Genomic DNA, 16,914 nt, shown 5'->3' with positions numbered 1-16,914 from the left:
CTTAAGGGTCCCAGGACTGAAGACACCATTTCTTTCTAGGCTGATCCAGGTTTAGTTTAAGAGCCTTCTCCCAAACCATTTTGTTCAATTTGCAAGGAAAGGGAGTGCTTGGATTTGACAAGCCTGCAGTTATGCCTGAAGAGAAATGTAGAGGTTCTTTTTCTATGAGCTACAGAGAGTTTGTGACATCCCTGACCCTTCTGCAATAATAATTTATGGAATAAGCTGCAGTATTTAGGGAAATGAGACTGCCTACATCTAAGAGGGACACTATCTGGCCTGCACCTAAACTGTTTACATAAGCATGATGAACACAATATATAGGCCTGCAAATACTTTTATTTAGCTCTGGTCTTCTGTTTTCTGGAAGTGAACACAGAAGCAGATTTCATTTCCCCTAGTAGAGGGTATTTGGGCTGTGTATTTTACACTACTGAATGTATAGGGATGTGCTGTACTTCAGGGAGGAGGCATAGGAAGGTGATGTCAATGCAGAAATGTGCAGCTCACTCCAGAGCACACAGATCAGCTCAAGAAGGAGGCTTATTTCAAAGCTCACAAACAGAAAGTGCCACTTCCTATTGTTTAGTTCTTCCACATCCAACCCACATCTCTGAATTTCATCTGCCACTTAACTGCCCCTTCACAGCTAGATGTCCATAAACCAGAGGAGGGCCTGGAGGAGGGAAGAAGGTGACCTATGCTTGCCTGAAATCCTGTCAACTTTCCTGATCACATTTCTTCGGACTGGAATAAACACTGCCAGAGTGGAATGCATTTCCCTCTACCACCACCACTTCAGAATAAAGACTGGAGTTGAAGCTTTTCACTAGACTGGCTGCAACATAGCTGAATTTGTATCTTAGCTAAGTAAATAGAGGCCCTTTAGAAGATACCATCTACGACATTTAGCTCTAAACATCAGGTTGAGAATTTGAAATTAGAAGAACTGCTGTACTGGGTCAGACCAACGGTTCATCCAAGCCAGCATTCCTTCCAGATGCCAGGGAGAAAGACCATGTGGGAACAGGATCTCTCTCGCTCTGTTCTCTCTCCCAGTCCAAGTCCCAAGCTGTTCCTCAGTCAAAAGCTGCCTCTAGATCTTAGTGGTCAGTGATTGCCTGCAGATCCCTTCTTCAGAAATTCACTTGGTATTTTTCTTAACAGACTGGTACCTTTGGTCTTCACAACATCCCGTGCCAGTTAGATCTACAATTTAACTATGGAACTCGCAAAGAAGCACTTATTTTTACTTCTTTTAAGCTGCCGTCTGATTATTTCACTGGGAACACCCTCCCTCTAGCAATGTGAGAAATAGCATATGGTCTATCTGATATTTTTATACCTTATTTTATAAATCCTGAAGATGTTCCCACTCTCTGTCCTGTCTCTTCCAAACTGTAAGTCCTAATTTATTTATTATCCTTGTATACAGATGGCATTCTGTGCTACTGATCATTCTCAATATCTCAAATCTCCCTAAGTCTGAGAAGATATATGGACAATATTTTTTCAGATTAGGGTAGTTAAGTGCTAGAAGAGGTTACCTAGAGAGGATGTGGACTCTCCATGCTTGGAGATATTTAAAAGTTAATTGGACAAGGCTCTCAGCAACCTCCTTGAGACTCACAGTTATCTCTGCTTTAAACATGAAGTTGGTATAAAGATCTCCTGAAGACCATTCCACCTATTTTTTTGTTGGACTTTATGATTCTACTACTACTAAAATCTTTTTAAATGGGCCAGAGGCAGAAATTAATGTCATGTTCAAGGTATGGGCCCACCACAGCTTTAACCTGCTAGAAAAGATGTTTCTTGTTTGCTTTCTTGTAATTGTCTAGTGTTTGGATTTTCCTCTCTGGCCTCTGATGAGCTGCTGTTCACAACGATCTGCTTCTGAGTAATGGCAGCTAATTTTGAGCCCACTGTCATATGCACATATGACAGTGGGCTTGTTGTTCCTCATGTGTATTATTTTGCACTTGTCAACACTGAATTTCATCTGCCATTTTACTGCCCACTCAGTATGGCGGGCTGCTTCTGCCACTCTTCATACTCAGCTTGAGATCTGACTATCCTGAACAGCTCTGTAGCATCTGCAAATAAGGCTTTACAGAAACTGCAATGAAGATAAATGTCTTCACCATTCTGTTTCTTTAAATATCAGTGAAGGGAGTACTCAGATTTAGAGCACCACAAATACTTCATTAATTCAGGAAAGCCTAGGAGTGAAATAAACAAACCTAGGTCCCATTTACATTACAAAGAGCTACTATACCTCAGGAACTGGCTACAGCACAGGAGCCCAAGACACAGCTATTACAGTTCAGAACAGGGACACAGCTCAGGCCCTTCGGTGGGTTTCTGCTGCCCCACATGTTGTCATTAGAAGTGCCCTTGCCCCATGTGCAACTCTTGCATTTCTCTGGATCAGAAAAATTGATCAGTTTTTCTCTCTGGCGCCTGGGTTGAGCAAAATGCCAAATGACATCAGTAGTGAAGGTAAATCAGATTTCTGGAGTGCACACTTGTAACAGTCAAAGGGGTTAATAGTAAAAGACGATTTGTTTTGTGAGAATGATTAACCTGACAGCAGTCTCTTTAAAATAAATCAATGTCTTCATCTGGCCCAGCCAACGATTCCTGGGTGGGGAGGCAATCATTCTCCCCTTTCCCAGGGATGAAGACATCCCGAGGGCCCACTGCTCTCTCTTTCCTTTGCACAGGCAAAGAGACACACGCACCCCGCGTTCTTCGCTGCAAGGGTTTGGCTGTGCTGACCCTCCTTGGTGAGGCAGCTGGTCCAGCCCCACCCTGAAGATCAACAATCTTTTACAGATGGCCTGCTGGCACAGCAAGCCTTCTCCAGAGCCTCACCTGTACTCCCTCTCCTGAAAGAGCTGAACAAGACTGGATCTGCCAGACTCTGTCCCGGATTGTGTGTAGATTCAGTCCCTCGGCAATCTCTGAAGCAGGGGCAGCCGTCAGCAAATCCTGCTTGTTAGCGAATATGAGCACGGGGACTCCACTAAGCTTTTCTTCATCCAAAAGCTCAGCCAGCTCCTGTGTCATTTACAAGAGAGTGAGGTGGGGGGAAGATGGAGAGAGGGAAGGGCAGAAAACTTTCAACCACCAGTGGTTGTCTCTAATTAGAAATATATTTAGGGCAAATGCTAGAAGAGCGTGTTCCAGTGAAATCTAGATCTTATTATAAGAGACCAAAAATGTATACAATCATCTCTGCCCAAGGTTCAAAAGCTATTTCTTCCAATTACAGGTTAGAAAAATCTTCAGTTTGGTCTGAAATTAGCAGTTGCCTTAAAGGCTACAACTCTGTGTTTTACCAGTTCCTGATCCCAGGAGACCAAAACTGATGAAACAGCAAAAACCACATAAATTGGCAGTATGAGCAATCTGTCTTAAGTTATTGCCTGACTGGCATTTGTACCTGAGCAACCATTGACACCAGCCCTGATATCTTTCCTAATAAGGAGTTTCAGGGGTTTATTCCAAGTTTTATACACTGCAGTTTGAACAACAGAGGACTTTTTTCCCCCACAGAAATAGAATTCTCCCTCCCACAAGAAAGTGCTGATGCTTTTGAAGGCATTGGCTAGGTGAAAGCAAGCTAAATCAGCTTTACTCGCTGGATTTTGGCTCCATATGTATGGCACACATTTTGGGTGGCGTCTTGAGGAATGGGTTTGCTCATTCAAAACTGTCTGACTCAAAGAGATTTTTTGAATATCTGAATCTGCAGTGGATCAATAATGGCTAAAACACTTCATGCCTAGGGTTGTGCAATGGTCTCACGTGAAACAAGTCACTTCCCTATGGGAACGTATGACAAACTCAGCAGAACTTGAACCTGTAGGGACTGCTGGCGTTGCAGACAGATGAGTACATGAGATTTTTATGGGCTCCTTATTTAGCTGGAAAGGTCTCATGCTCCCAGATACTGTCCTAACATCCTTTATCCACTGGATAGAAACTTTTGGATTAAATGAATGCAGTCAGGGAGATGGTAAACTGCAGTGGAAATACAACTCCATCCCCCTAAAAGCAATGTTTGGTTTGGAAACCAGGATGAGAGAATGGAGTTATAAACAGAGCTGGCTGGGAATTTTTCAACAAAATAGGTCTTTCATCTGACACAGCTGATTTATTGAAACCAAAAGTGTTTGTGGAAATATGAGGAGGGGTCCTGGCTGACTCCTCCTGACTCGGGCAAGCGCTCTAAAAGCTTCTGCTTCCTCTCCCTCTCTTTTGCCCAATGAATATTTCATTACTTATATAAAATGAAATAGTTCCAGCAGGGGAAAGATTGCCCCCATCCCTAGAATAGCCAACAGTTCTGCTGTTGGGGTGTGTCCATGATTCATGAGAGGCAAAAGATCAAGTACCTTCTTCAAATCAGGCAGAACAGAGGGCTTTAATCTAAATCTCCCATTTCTGGGGGGTAAATTTGTTGCTAGCTATTTTGGGACACTGTCACTTTCTGAATTTTAAAAAGGAAGTTCAAAAGTCCTACTTTTGTTCTATGCTAAAATACAGAATGTTACAAAACATCCAAACTTTGCAAAACGGAAATCTTATTTTCTGGCCAGTCCTAGTTAGAAAGTTCTTAGCTTTTTTTCAATTACATCCAAAAGACAATCAAGTCAATATGATTTCCATTTCAATTTTGTACATAAGAAAATAGGATTCCTCAGGGTCTTGGTTTGGCAAGGTTTAAAGGACTTAGAGAAGTTCTTGCTTTCAGTATTAGGCTCCATTTGCTATTATTGTATAACTTTAATGAAAACCGTTCTATTTAAACAGAATTAGGCTACCTATTTTCCTTGTTTCACATCTACCAAAATAATCTGCATTGATGTTGAAAGGCAAGTCCCTTGAAATGCAAATTTCCTTCATAAACAACAAAATCCTCTTTCTAACTTTTGTGAGCAAGGGGCACTCAGGAGCACCGAGTTACTTCAAAGGAAGCTGGGCATAAGTAACTTACCTGACCCGTTTCTTCAAACCTCTTCCTATCTGCACTGTCAATGACATAGATCTGAAAAAGAAATGACAGGAAAAGTTACTCTTCCCAGAAGACACTCTTCCATAGTAGCACGTGCTTAAATGAGCTAAACCTAATAAATATGCTTTTGGGCACAAAGATCCTTGCTCTTATTTATAGCAAAATGTTGACAAAACTTCATGATGTTCTGAAAGGAGAGGAACCACCTCTTTGAAAGCTGGGGGAGTGGACAGTCACGTGGGTAGGATCAGAAAGGAGATGGGGGAGTACGGGGATGCACTCACCATCTTCATAGCCTCTGTTACCTAAAGAGAATAGGAGACTTCTGGTATTGTTTCATATGACAGGCTTACAAGCTGAAGCTGAACGCAGGAGGGCAAACCCTGGGGAGCTAGACATGGTCTTTCACCCCTGCAAGGTGTACAAGCACCGCACTGGTGTGACTGTGCCATGCTGCCCTCCAACATCACCTCCTCAATAAGCCACCAATGCACACAATAGCAGTCAGGGGACAGTGAGCTCCTCTCCATTACTGGAGCCTCTACTCCACTACTGCAGCCTCCTGGAGCTGGCTGATGGGGAGGAGCACTGGATCCAGCCTCCATTTTCAGCTACCATCCAAAAAAACCAGGAAACTTCAGTCTAATACTTGGGCAAGAATAGCCTCGTATCCCTTTTTAATTGCTTGGTACAGGAAGGTTTCTGAAGGAGAAGGATGCTGGGACGGCAGACAGGGACAGGACTGGTGACAAACACTGAGCATTTTGCTTCCAGTCCCTGCCATTCCCCATCAGTAGTGATTGAAGCTGCTAGCATGTCATCTGCATGCTCTTTGGTGGCTTACAGGGAGCAAGTGTCAGCCTCGTTTTCAGGGAATAGATGAGCACAGCACCCCGCCATCAAGATAAATGGCATCCTTGCAGGCAGTCTCAGCATAAGACTCCACGCTTCCAGGATAATTTCGACCAAATAGTAGGGGGAGGGAAGATCTCTAGCAGCAATATCTATTAAACTACAGGCACTCCCTTAATGAGCAGCACTCAAGTTGTTTGAAATAGGACCAAACACGCAGCAGGAGAATCTGTATGCCAGGCCTGAGGAGGTAACCCAGCAAACCTCACAGACCCCTCTGCAGATCACCTGGGGCTGATGTGCAGTGACAGAGGCTGGGGGATGCGCGGTAGGCTGGACGCAGCTGCGCGGGGATGCGTCAGCAGCGCACGCACGCGGTGCCATGTGATGGGGAACGGCCCGTGGGCACACCGTGACACACAGCCTCTCCCTGCAATGTGATCCCGAGCACGTGCACCAATACTGTATCAGCTACCCCCGTCCTCTCTGCCTCTGTGCCAAGCATTATACCCCTGTGCATCCCATCTGGGGTAGGAAACACAAACCAAAAAAAGCGGCAGAGCTGCAGTTGTGTTCCGGGGTGAGACTGGACTGGCATTTTTCCTCCTTCAGGACATCTCTGGGGAAGTTCAGCGACACATGAACTCAACAGTCAAGTGCTACTTCTTAACTGAAAGGCAGCACCTCCCAGATTACGGTGCTTCTCTAACCGGGAAGGGAGAGCTCTGAATCCCAACCATCCAGGGTTTCTCCTGCACGGCTCTGTTCCTTGCTATGGAGCTATTTTGCAAGATGAGAACTGGATACAACTGTGCTCAGGGCAAAAGCAACAAAAGCACAGCACAGAGAAAGTAAAGTATGTGCCGAGTGCCTACTTCCAAACCAGCAAGCGCTGTGCCAAATAGCTGCAGGTGCCTGTCTGAATATGCAATCAGCCAGATATCCACACCTTATTTGCCTGGGTTAAGCTTCCAAATATCACAGGTGTGTGATGCAAGACCAAGCTCTCATTCAAAGGCACCTGCATGGATTTGAATTTGTAATCACTTCCTGCTTTTTAATACTCTTTAGAGGGTCCTTTCTGTTCTGGGCAATACAGTTTAGGAGAAGAGAGAAGCAGTGGGTCCTGGGAACTGTAGTGTATCTCATCTCCAACTTCCTTCTATGGCCAGGGCCACTCAAGAGCCTATTTTGGCTGTGGTGCTTGGTAGCCTAGTTTGCCAGTTTGAATATTAGGTTGTAGAACAGAGCTTTGAGAAAGAAATCCCTGTAAAGCTGGATACCTCCTTTGAGAAACATGCCAAAACACAACCTGGAGTAAGTGGGTTGGGCAGAAATTGCACGTGATGGGACGGGATGAAGAAATAACATGAGGGATACGTTGGCTCAATTTAAAGGTGCACAGCCTGCACCAGGTTTGTCAGAGGGTAAAATTACTGGCTAAAACAGGGGTGAGGACTGGCAGAAGACAGAGAGCCATCAGCATGTACTTGATCCCAGTTTTGGTGTGTATGGACACCCAACATGCCAGCATCTCCCAGTCTGGGACTGAGTGTCAGCAAGGAGTGCAGGCAGGGTTGCTTAGGTCCATTTGTGCACCAGCTACTTCTCTGAATTCACACCACTGTTTCCCCCAGACTGATTCTGCTTTTATCTACCTATCTTCTTACTCATAGGAAAAGAAGGGTTTTCTCTGTACATTGCTTTAACTGGGTTGGGGTGGGGGCATGGAAAACAGCCACTTTCATCTTCAAATGTGATTGAGGAGATCTTCAAATTCACCTTTATTTCTGCACCTCCCATGCAGCACACACCGGGAAGGGTGGAAGCCCACAGGCCAGTGTAGCTCACTGCCTTTGCCAGCAGAGTTTTCCAGATACTATTTTTTGGTTGCGCAGTCTCTGCAGCCTGAGCACCTGCCACAGCAGGCAGAGATCCCAGAGCTGCTGCTTTGCAGGGCTGACTTTGATCTGCACACCTACTGCCTCCCCGCCACACACACAGCGGCAGAGCTTGAGCTCAGGGGGCATAATCACCTCACAGCCACACCATGTCTCTCTCCTCGATGGCCACAGAAGAGTACAATGTGTGTCCTGCTCATTTCTCAAACACAGATCTTTCCCCTAGAAAGATTTCTCCATTACGCTCTGCAAAAACAACCAACTGGGCTTATGCAGTGGTGGCTGCCCTTGAACATCAGATTCCAAATTAAGGCTCAAAAAGGCTGATCAGTAAAGGAGATTACCGAGGGTTTATTAGTCACAGTTAAATAACAGCTTCATTTGGGTAATGTTTTCCAAACCTCCAGGTACAGCCAGGACTTTCAGCACCTGGATATGAGCCTTGGTGTAGAGAATCCTATCCCTAGTTGCACTGATACTTCCATGGAAGTGCACTGAAGCTCCTGACACATAGTGAGCATGTGTGTGCAGCAGGAGGGAGGAAGGGCATCTTTCTGAGAGAGTTTCCCGCTTTCCCATGGGAGCCCTGCAGTCCTTGACTTTTCTTTGTTCCCACAGGCAACACTGCTTGGGGTGGGGAGAGGCTTGGAGCCCCCAGCCTGCCTTCGTCCTGGCATATGTGGCTCTAGGCTAGAGGCAATCTTTGAAAGTGGACAAGACAGCACTTGGAGGGTCCCAGGGCAATGTGGTCTGGCATGGAAACACAAAGGTTCTGCACTGTAAATATAATTGTGGTCATCTGTAGCTAGTTCTAAGGTAATTACAGCTAAGTTGTCGAAATCATTAAAAGACATGATTAAAGGAGCAAAAGAAAAGACAAGGAGTCTCTCTGTGTCCCTCAGTCAGAAGCTTTCCTATCTGATGCAGACATAGAATTTAATTGTTGTGCCTCAGTTTCCCTACCTATAGAACAAGAACACCATACTGATCTACCTCTACACACGAGGCTTAAGTCACAAATGCCCATGACAGGCCTTCAGAGTCTCCAGTGAAAGGAGCTATAGATGAGTAAAGTACAAGTTATTAACGTTCTTTCATTTGGAGGAGACTGAGATGAGAGGAAAGGAACTGGCTATAAACAGCACCATCCTGTGAAAGTAAAAACATACAACCGAAGGATTTCTCCAAACATTACTGTATTTTTCTTACTGCACCCAACCAATCTTGCCATTTCGCTCAGAATAACTCCTGTTACAATGGCAATGGTGTTGCTGAGGACTGGGACATTACATTACTTGTTTCTGAATTTCTGGCTGAGACCTCGGAAAGCCATTGCATGAACACAGCATTCAACTGCAGCCAATACTCACAAGGATATCAGTGTTTTCAAAATAGTTCCTCCAGTACGGCCTGATCTTCCTCTGTCCGCCTATGTCCCATACGTTCAGCTTGAAGCCTTGAGACTGTACACTTTTGATGTTGAAGCCCTGGAAAGAGCAGAAACAAAGCCACACAGAGCATAAGCCTGAATGGCTGGAGCATGTTCATAGGCAGACACTAACACCTTATATATCCCACGCCTGCAACGTGCAGCAAGATGGGCTGGGCAGCCACAAAGACTGATCGGCTGTTGGAGAGACACTGGCAAAAGCAAACACAGCCGCCAAACCATCAGTTTGCCAGCGTTCCTGGGTCAAGGGTTAACACTGTCATGGTTAGGGAGACATATGATGCAGTTAGTGCCCTGGGAGGGCGTAGCAGTGTAGGTGCAGGAAGAGGTGGGAGAACTGCAGATAAGGAGAAAACAAGGGCACTGTGAGAAGCAGGGTTGAGCTTGTGAAAGCTGAGTAGACAGTCACAGCTAACATGAAGCCAGAGGTCTCAGCTCAATTCGACACGACACAGCTAATGCCGGGCTTAAAAGAGCAACAGCTGCACGTCTGAAGGGTCCATTTCATCAATTAGAGCACCAACTGAAAGTGCATTCAAGTAGAAAAACAGGATGTGGCGTGGGCTGGCAACGTGCTGCCACACCACCCAGGGGACTGGGGCTTGGAATTGGGGTGTCAGGGCTAGGAGCTTTGGGAGGCAGCTACAGGGTGGGGGGGAAGCATCTCCCATAGCTCTCTAGCAACCTCCTCTGGAGCGATGCTGCAGTGCTTCGGATGGGAGACATCCCTCTCCCCAACCCTGAGGCTCAACAAAAGGGGATGAGAGGCATTAGAGAAGGAGCACTGGTATATGCAGGACACTTGGAGCTGGCTGGGTGAAAGATGCAAAGAGACAGGGGCTTGGCCCAGTTCTTCAGCATCCACTGTACATGTCCCCTGTTTGTCAAGGACAACAGGAATGAAGTTTCATCCATGCAACTCTAGCATGACCCAAAAGCCTTTTGCAGAACTCCACAGCACTCATCCACTTTTGCACTACCTGACAGATCTGGCCTGATGCTCTCTGGCTCCTTCAGGAAGCCTCCTCTTAGGCAGAAAAGACACAAACTTAATGGTACACCAGGCTCCAGCTGTTCCTCCTTTTACTGAAAGACTCTGTTGAATCATTAGTGCTTTGTATAAGGTGGCAGGGGAGACCACAAGAACTGCCCTGAGAGGTAAAGGCCTTCCTCACCTGTGTTGGTGTGATGTGGCTGATGTCCTCTGATGCCAGCTGTTTCAGGAGTGTGGTCTTGCCTGCATTATCCAGTCCCAAGAGGAGGATTCTCACCTCCTGGTCTGGGGTGCTTTTTAGTTTGCGCAGGATTGACAGTAAACCCTAAATCCACAAGAGAGATCATAGTGTTTATTTCCCCCCAGACTCTCTCCTTCAATGTCACGCCCTCCTCCCCTGAAATGGGCTCTGTATGGTGGTAGATCCCAGGACACCTTGAATCCCTTCCTGCAGTCCCTGTTCCCATTTAATTTCTTACTGCCCTTGTCCCCTATTTTCTTTCATCTCAGAGTATCAACGAGGTCTCAGACAGCACAAATGTCACTCAGTGAGGTGCCCCGCTGGCTGCACTGCTCTTGTCACACAGCTGTTTGGCATTCCCTGTGCCAGGGAGACAGTGCCTACACATACCATGTGTAGGAGCTGCAAACCAAGTCCTTGCAAGCTCTTCATTATCTTTATCAGAAGGAAAAGACCATTAATTTAATCTCCCTCCTAGTTAACCGCAGGTTACTATGTACCTGACATCGTTCTTTTCATAGTAACTCTCCGGTCATCTCAAACCCTGTTTATCTGTCTAAAACATGCTGGACCCACGGGGCACGTGCAGTTCTGATTCTCAGGATGTAGCACTTAACAACTATCTCAGATCACCACACATCCTCGCTAAGAAAAGCACAGTGGATTTCAGTCATTAGCCAGGCTCAGCTCTCTGAGCTGACAGTATCACTCAGGATTAGGAAACAGAATATCCAGGTCAGCTCATTTACAACCGGGTACCTTACAGCAGCACACCCAAGCTTTTGTCAGTGCCACCACTCAGAGACCTGCACCTCTCGAAAACGGCTGGAAAAATATTCTGGACCCTGGCATGTAACCAAGAGATGCAAATCACCCATTTCCACCTGCCTCTTGCTGCCCAGCCCAGCCCAGCCCCACAGGCAGTTGCAGCCAAGGGCACAGGAGCAGGCTGACACACCACGAATGCCTGGGTGTCCTTGGGCGCAGTGCTGCTCTGCAGCCCCTGCTTGTCACACTGCTCCTCGGAGCCCAAGCAGCACACACCACACTGAGACCCTGCCTGGGGACACAGGTGCTCTTGCAACTAATTTGCCTGAGAAAATCCAGGAGAGGAATACACCTCTGAGGGCCCCTTCTGGAGCCCTGAGCACTTCTGCTACGTATCTCCCTGACAATTCCCTTGTTGAAGCACACTAAGACTCAGAGCCAGGAAGAAAGTTCAAATATCAGCAGAAACCTGAGCCCACAGGGCCCATCTCTCAAGCTTTTTTGTTCTCCAATTTGCAAAATGGAGACAATGCTTCTTGTCGACCTGCAAGGGTGTAATCAGTTAAATGTCACGAAGTGCTTTGTTGCTATGAGGAAGTAAACCTTCTAAATATTCCTGCTGGGAGCCAAGGACTATTTGAGCCTTGAAGGTTGCTCCTGATCCCCTCCAGATCAGAGCAACCAGAAACTTGTCCTCAAGATGAAGAGCTGCAGGAAGCAGTGCAACTGTCACTGCTGCAATGCATCCCCTGTCTCCAGCAGTGCCCTTCTGCCCACTCTGGGAGCGCCCCACCTTAGCCATTCGGAAACTGCTGCTTCTGACTGCTCACTGCACTGCTCCAAGGCAGGGAGTGCTTTGGAAAGGACACGGCGCTACAGGTCGTGATACCGAAGCTTTCCATAATGCACAGAGATTCAAATTCATGTGACATTCGATCCACCCCAAGCATTTTCGATTTCAGAGTAATTTATCGGTTTTCCATTTAATTACCAGCCACAGCTCAAAATACATGTGCGACATGTAAGAAAGAGGGAGAAGAGAAGGAACTTGGTAAAACTGCATTTGAAGGATATCTTAAGGAAGCCTAAGGATTGCTACTGTTGCTGTGCTTTTAAAAAGCACTGTAGAAAGCTGAGGTTCAGAAATTCAGAGCTCATGCAAGAACAGCAAAATTGCAGTCTTACCACACAGTAAGTGGGCTCAAAGTGTCACCTATCTCATAGGTGATAAATAGGCTGTTAAAAAACTGGGAATCCAGGCCCTGCTCAAGAGCAGTTAATCAGGAATGGGCTCTGCTTGGTACAGGCACAGTAAAATCCCCAAACTCCTTTTAGTTGAAGTATACAGGCCTGTAACAGCACGTGCTGGGCCCTGAGGGCCAGATGCTCACAGCTGGCTCTCAAACCTGAGCCGTGGCTAATGAACTTGAAGGGCGGTGTTCAGTGCAGCCAGTCACTGCGAGCCCTCCCAGCCCAACAGCTCATCTCCCTGGCCACAGTGCCCAGGCCACGTTCTGCCCGACCACGGTCTGCACTGCCACACGTGCGAGGGAGAAGAGGAACGGCAGCAGAAATACCTTTAATGCTCACATGTTTATATGCATGTCCTAAGTGCTCTTGACATCATTAAAAAGCACAAGTTTTAACCCCATGACTAGCAACGCATTTTCTTTTCACCTGCTGTCAAATTTACAGTTGTGTTTGTTGGCTTGTAAATCCGTGGATTTCAGCTCGGTGTGGACAGACCCCATAGGAGCAGGAACTCTAAAATTCACACATTCTCCTTCCTTTTCAGGGAAACAGTGAATTTCCCATTCTTATGAGCCTGACCCAAAGCCAATGCACACCAGCCAAAGCACTACTGCCGACTTTGGAGAGCTCTGAATCAGGCCCTATTATTTTAGTTTATTGCTCACAGTTAAAAAAAGAAGCTGTTGAAATGCTAATCCTATTCACAGCACCACTTGCTAAGAGCAGAGCAGTGTATCCCAGAGCAGATCAGGATTAGGAGCCTTTATATTTCAGAATTCAACTCCAAAATACTGAGCGCAAAGAAATGTATTACAAAGTATTGCTTATCTACCACGGAGCAATTCTCAGGGGTCGGGAAGAGGAACAGTTGTAAATGTTAATAGAGCTTCTCCCATTGTAGATGGATGCTATTTCTGGGCTAGTATGACAGCCTATGAGAAAACGATCAGCATCGTTCCATATTCTACTCAAGTGACACTGCTGCATGGCTGATCACAGGATTATCTGGGGTAGCCAATAGAAGAGAAGATATATATAGAAATAAAAGTATTCTCTAAGGTATAAAGTAAGCTGATTTAAAAGGCTGGAAGACAAGCAAGGCAACACAGAGAAGTGGACTTTATTTCAGTAGCTGCAGGCATGGGTTACATGGTCTGTATACACAACTTAAATCAAGAGTCAAATAATAGTATTGGTTACTATGATTGTTACTATTTTGTAAATAGTACTTAAAACTTGAACCCAGCATTATCCCTGTAGTTAGTGAAGATTTAAAACTAAGGAAAGTCATGCACAGATGGGTTTCTAACTTTTTTTTTTTTTTTTTTTTTTTTTTTTTTTTGTAATTGGTCTTACGAGCACACTGGCTAGGAAGACAGAAAGCATTTCCTGACAGGTTAGTAGACTGGAAAAAATAACTCAGCCCAGTTCCCTGTTGCATGCCACCACTGTGTGGGACAAGCCCTTGCTGCACACACACTGATGGACAAGCACTTCTCTGCTTACAAACACAATGCTGAAACTAACTTGGCCTGATGAGAGTCAGAAAGCAACCCCTTGTTATTGATGAGAGGTGTCAGGTAGAAAGCTATGACACGGGAAAATCTGGTGAAAAAAGGATGCTCAGAAGCAACAGAGCAGGAGCAGATTTTTGAAGCAGAGCAGGTAACAAATGTCTCGGTGCTGGGACTTAACCAGCAGTGAGGAGGGAGGATGCCCAGGAGGTTGGCATGACAGCCAGGCCAGTGGCACTCACTCACTGGGCTGTCCCGGGTGAGAAGGAGGACAAGTCTCAAGCAGAACAGTTGAGATGTTGGCTGGTTGAGGAGCTGCAGAGACAACTCACAGGAGTGTAAGGGCAGTGTGTCATCTGCACAAAACTAAGCAGACTGCGGCATCTGTAACAGAGAAGGGAACTGCAGACGCTGCTCAGATAATGAACAGCACAGCATGGCAGCGTGCACAGCCTTTGGAGAAGGGCAGCCAGACAGAGCACCTCAAGGCTGGGCACAGTCAGCCAGCAATTGCTTCTTGGTCACCTCTGGGTTAAGCAAACTATGTTTTATATCAGATTGGCTTGTTTAAAAACATCTTTGTCCTTGGTGGAGAGGTTTTCCTTACAAGCACCATGAGGAGACAGACTGATGGGGTCAGCAATGAGGAGACTGCATTTTCCAGACAGTGAGTGGGGACATACAATAAGAAAAAGAGACTCCTGACAATTACGGTGAAATCAGAGTGGGGCATTAAATTCTGAGAAGCAACTAAATGGGCAGGAGCACTCAAACACATCAAGCATGAAAGAAAAGCTAACCATCTTATTAGCATCCTTCAGAAAACAGGGATGTGTGGTTTTATGAAAAGATATCATTGCTAGGTTTAAAATACCCACTGAATTATCAAAAGACTTTCAGTTATAGCTGCATGCAGTAATCCTAGTCTCTTAAAAAAAAAAAAAAAAAAAAAAAAGCAGACATATATAAAAATACAGTGACATTTATAGTCCTAGCTAAGGGTTTTGTGGGTTTATTCAGCTTTAAATCCAGGCTGTATATGGGTCTTTTGAACTAGTTGATGCATGTAACTACATCCTGTACCACAGAAGCCACTGAAAGGAAGATTCACTTTACAGGCCAAAGCAAAAATTGGTTTGGGACAAACAGAGCATTGAGATAATCTGTTTAAATATTGTATCAGCTTGGCAATATAAAGCCATAATGGAAAGAACAATTTCCCCTTGTACTGAGGGCTGGATACATGGAGCATGGATAAAAAGCATGGCCCACAAGCTGCTGTAGAGCACAGTTGATTCCTATTAGGAAAGAGACGTAAATGTATTCTGCTTAACTTTATTAGCCACAAAGCACAGATAATGAATTTAAAATAAAACCACCCTTAGTCACCAGCAATTGCTTATCTACTAGATGTGGATATTTAGGTAGAATCAAATTAATTCACCAAGATGCAATACAGCCATAAAGCTCAGCAGCTCACCTTGCCACTGTGACCACATCTCCCCCATCCCTACACCCCTGCACAGACACCCTCTTCCGCACTGCTTCATCCACAAGTCACTTGTCTTCATCCTCAAGGCTCTTACCAGCCAAGTACATTTGCCATAGTGGCTCCTGTCTCCCACAGCTGCCCCCCAGCACTGCTGAGCTGTATTCTTAAACCTTGGTGCCTTTCCTACCACCGTGAGAGAAACTTTACAAAATATCCATAAAACCACCCCATGATTCTTCTGCTAATTCCTTCTCTGCCACACCTACAATCCTTGATGAGGTTTAGGCAGCCAACATGTCAAGTTTGAACCTGTCTTGGACTCTCCTCACTCGTATCGCTTGGTTATCTCTCACCTCAGACAGACCGTATTTCCATGGCATGGGGAACAACTCCATGTTCTGCCTGCACAGTACCTGGCACAGCTCTGGACCCCAATTTATTTTTAATTAAACAACATGGTAGCAGTTCACCATTTCTAAAGAGTAAGTTAAAGACAGAGGGTGCACGTGATGGTTTCAGAAAGTCACACAGGAGAAGCTGACATGGGGAAGGACGAGGGGCTTAGTTGAGCCAAATATTCTGCCTTCCGCAGTGGATATTTGAGGCTACATTTGTCATCCAGGGTGCAATCCTGCACACACAGAGCTGGAGGAGGGGAGTCCTTCCTGACAACTGCACTGATTAGCTGGTGCCCTGAAGAATGACGTCTGATTACCTTTATCTTCGGCTGCAGAACTGCAAATGTCACTAATGGTCATAAAATCATCCAGTCTTTTTCAAAATACAACCGAAGTAAATTAATCTATTGAGCACAGTTTATTCAATACTTCTTACTCTGGCAAAACTCCCAAAAAATCATTTGCTTGCTGCGTGTCTCCACCATATGGTGTCATTCAATGCAGACTTTCTTTCCTGAATTAAAATCCAAAATTTAATGGAGTCAAGTCACCTACAGAGTTTTTTCAGCTCAAACCTACTAACATAGTTTTCTGTCAAAGAGGTCACACAGCACTTTCCAGTTTGATACATTAACCAATACCAGCATGAATCCTCATTTCATAATTAAAATCAAACTCCTTTGGTTTTAGCAAGTTTGAGGGAAGCATTTTGCCCTGCACAGAGAAGAGTGAATGCCCAGCACTGGACAATGTCAGCAGTCTTTGTCTGCTTTCAGAACTTCAAAGTCTTGGTCAGCAGCTGATATACTCTCCTATCTGCAGGTGGTCTCTCCTATCAACCTCTCAGCAATCAGTAAAATAAACCAAAAAACATGACATGGAACTGTACTGGGAAACTAAAGTAGTGAGGCACTATTAAAACCCTTGCAAGCATGTTTTTTCTAATGGGGTCTTTTTAAATAGAGCCTTACTGCCAAAGAACAAGGGATAATAGAAAGAATTTCTGGGTACGAGGTACACCTACAGCAGG

General features: G+C 45.4%; 1 protein-coding gene across 1 annotated transcript in view; it reads right to left on the bottom strand.

Moving 5' to 3' along the window:
- The window catches only part of ARL3 (ADP ribosylation factor like GTPase 3), a 30,390-nt gene that overhangs the window by 9,720 nt on the left and 3,756 nt on the right, over positions 1 to 16,914 (bottom strand). Inside the window, exons 2-5 of the mRNA XM_050338638.1 lie at positions 10,402 to 10,545; positions 9,147 to 9,263; positions 5,006 to 5,056; positions 2,878 to 3,063 (exon numbers count right to left, since the gene is read on the bottom strand). Of these exons, the coding sequence (XP_050194595.1) occupies positions 2,878 to 3,063; positions 5,006 to 5,056; positions 9,147 to 9,263; positions 10,402 to 10,545 (498 nt within the window). The remainder of the gene's footprint in view (positions 1 to 2,877; positions 3,064 to 5,005; positions 5,057 to 9,146; positions 9,264 to 10,401; positions 10,546 to 16,914) is intronic.

This window comes from Myiozetetes cayanensis, unplaced genomic scaffold, assembly GCF_022539395.1.
Source record: "Myiozetetes cayanensis isolate MyiCay16 unplaced genomic scaffold, myiCay2020 scf10, whole genome shotgun sequence".
Lineage (NCBI taxonomy): Eukaryota > Metazoa > Chordata > Aves > Passeriformes > Tyrannidae > Myiozetetes > Myiozetetes cayanensis.
This window is presented reverse-complemented; position numbering and strand designations above follow the sequence as displayed.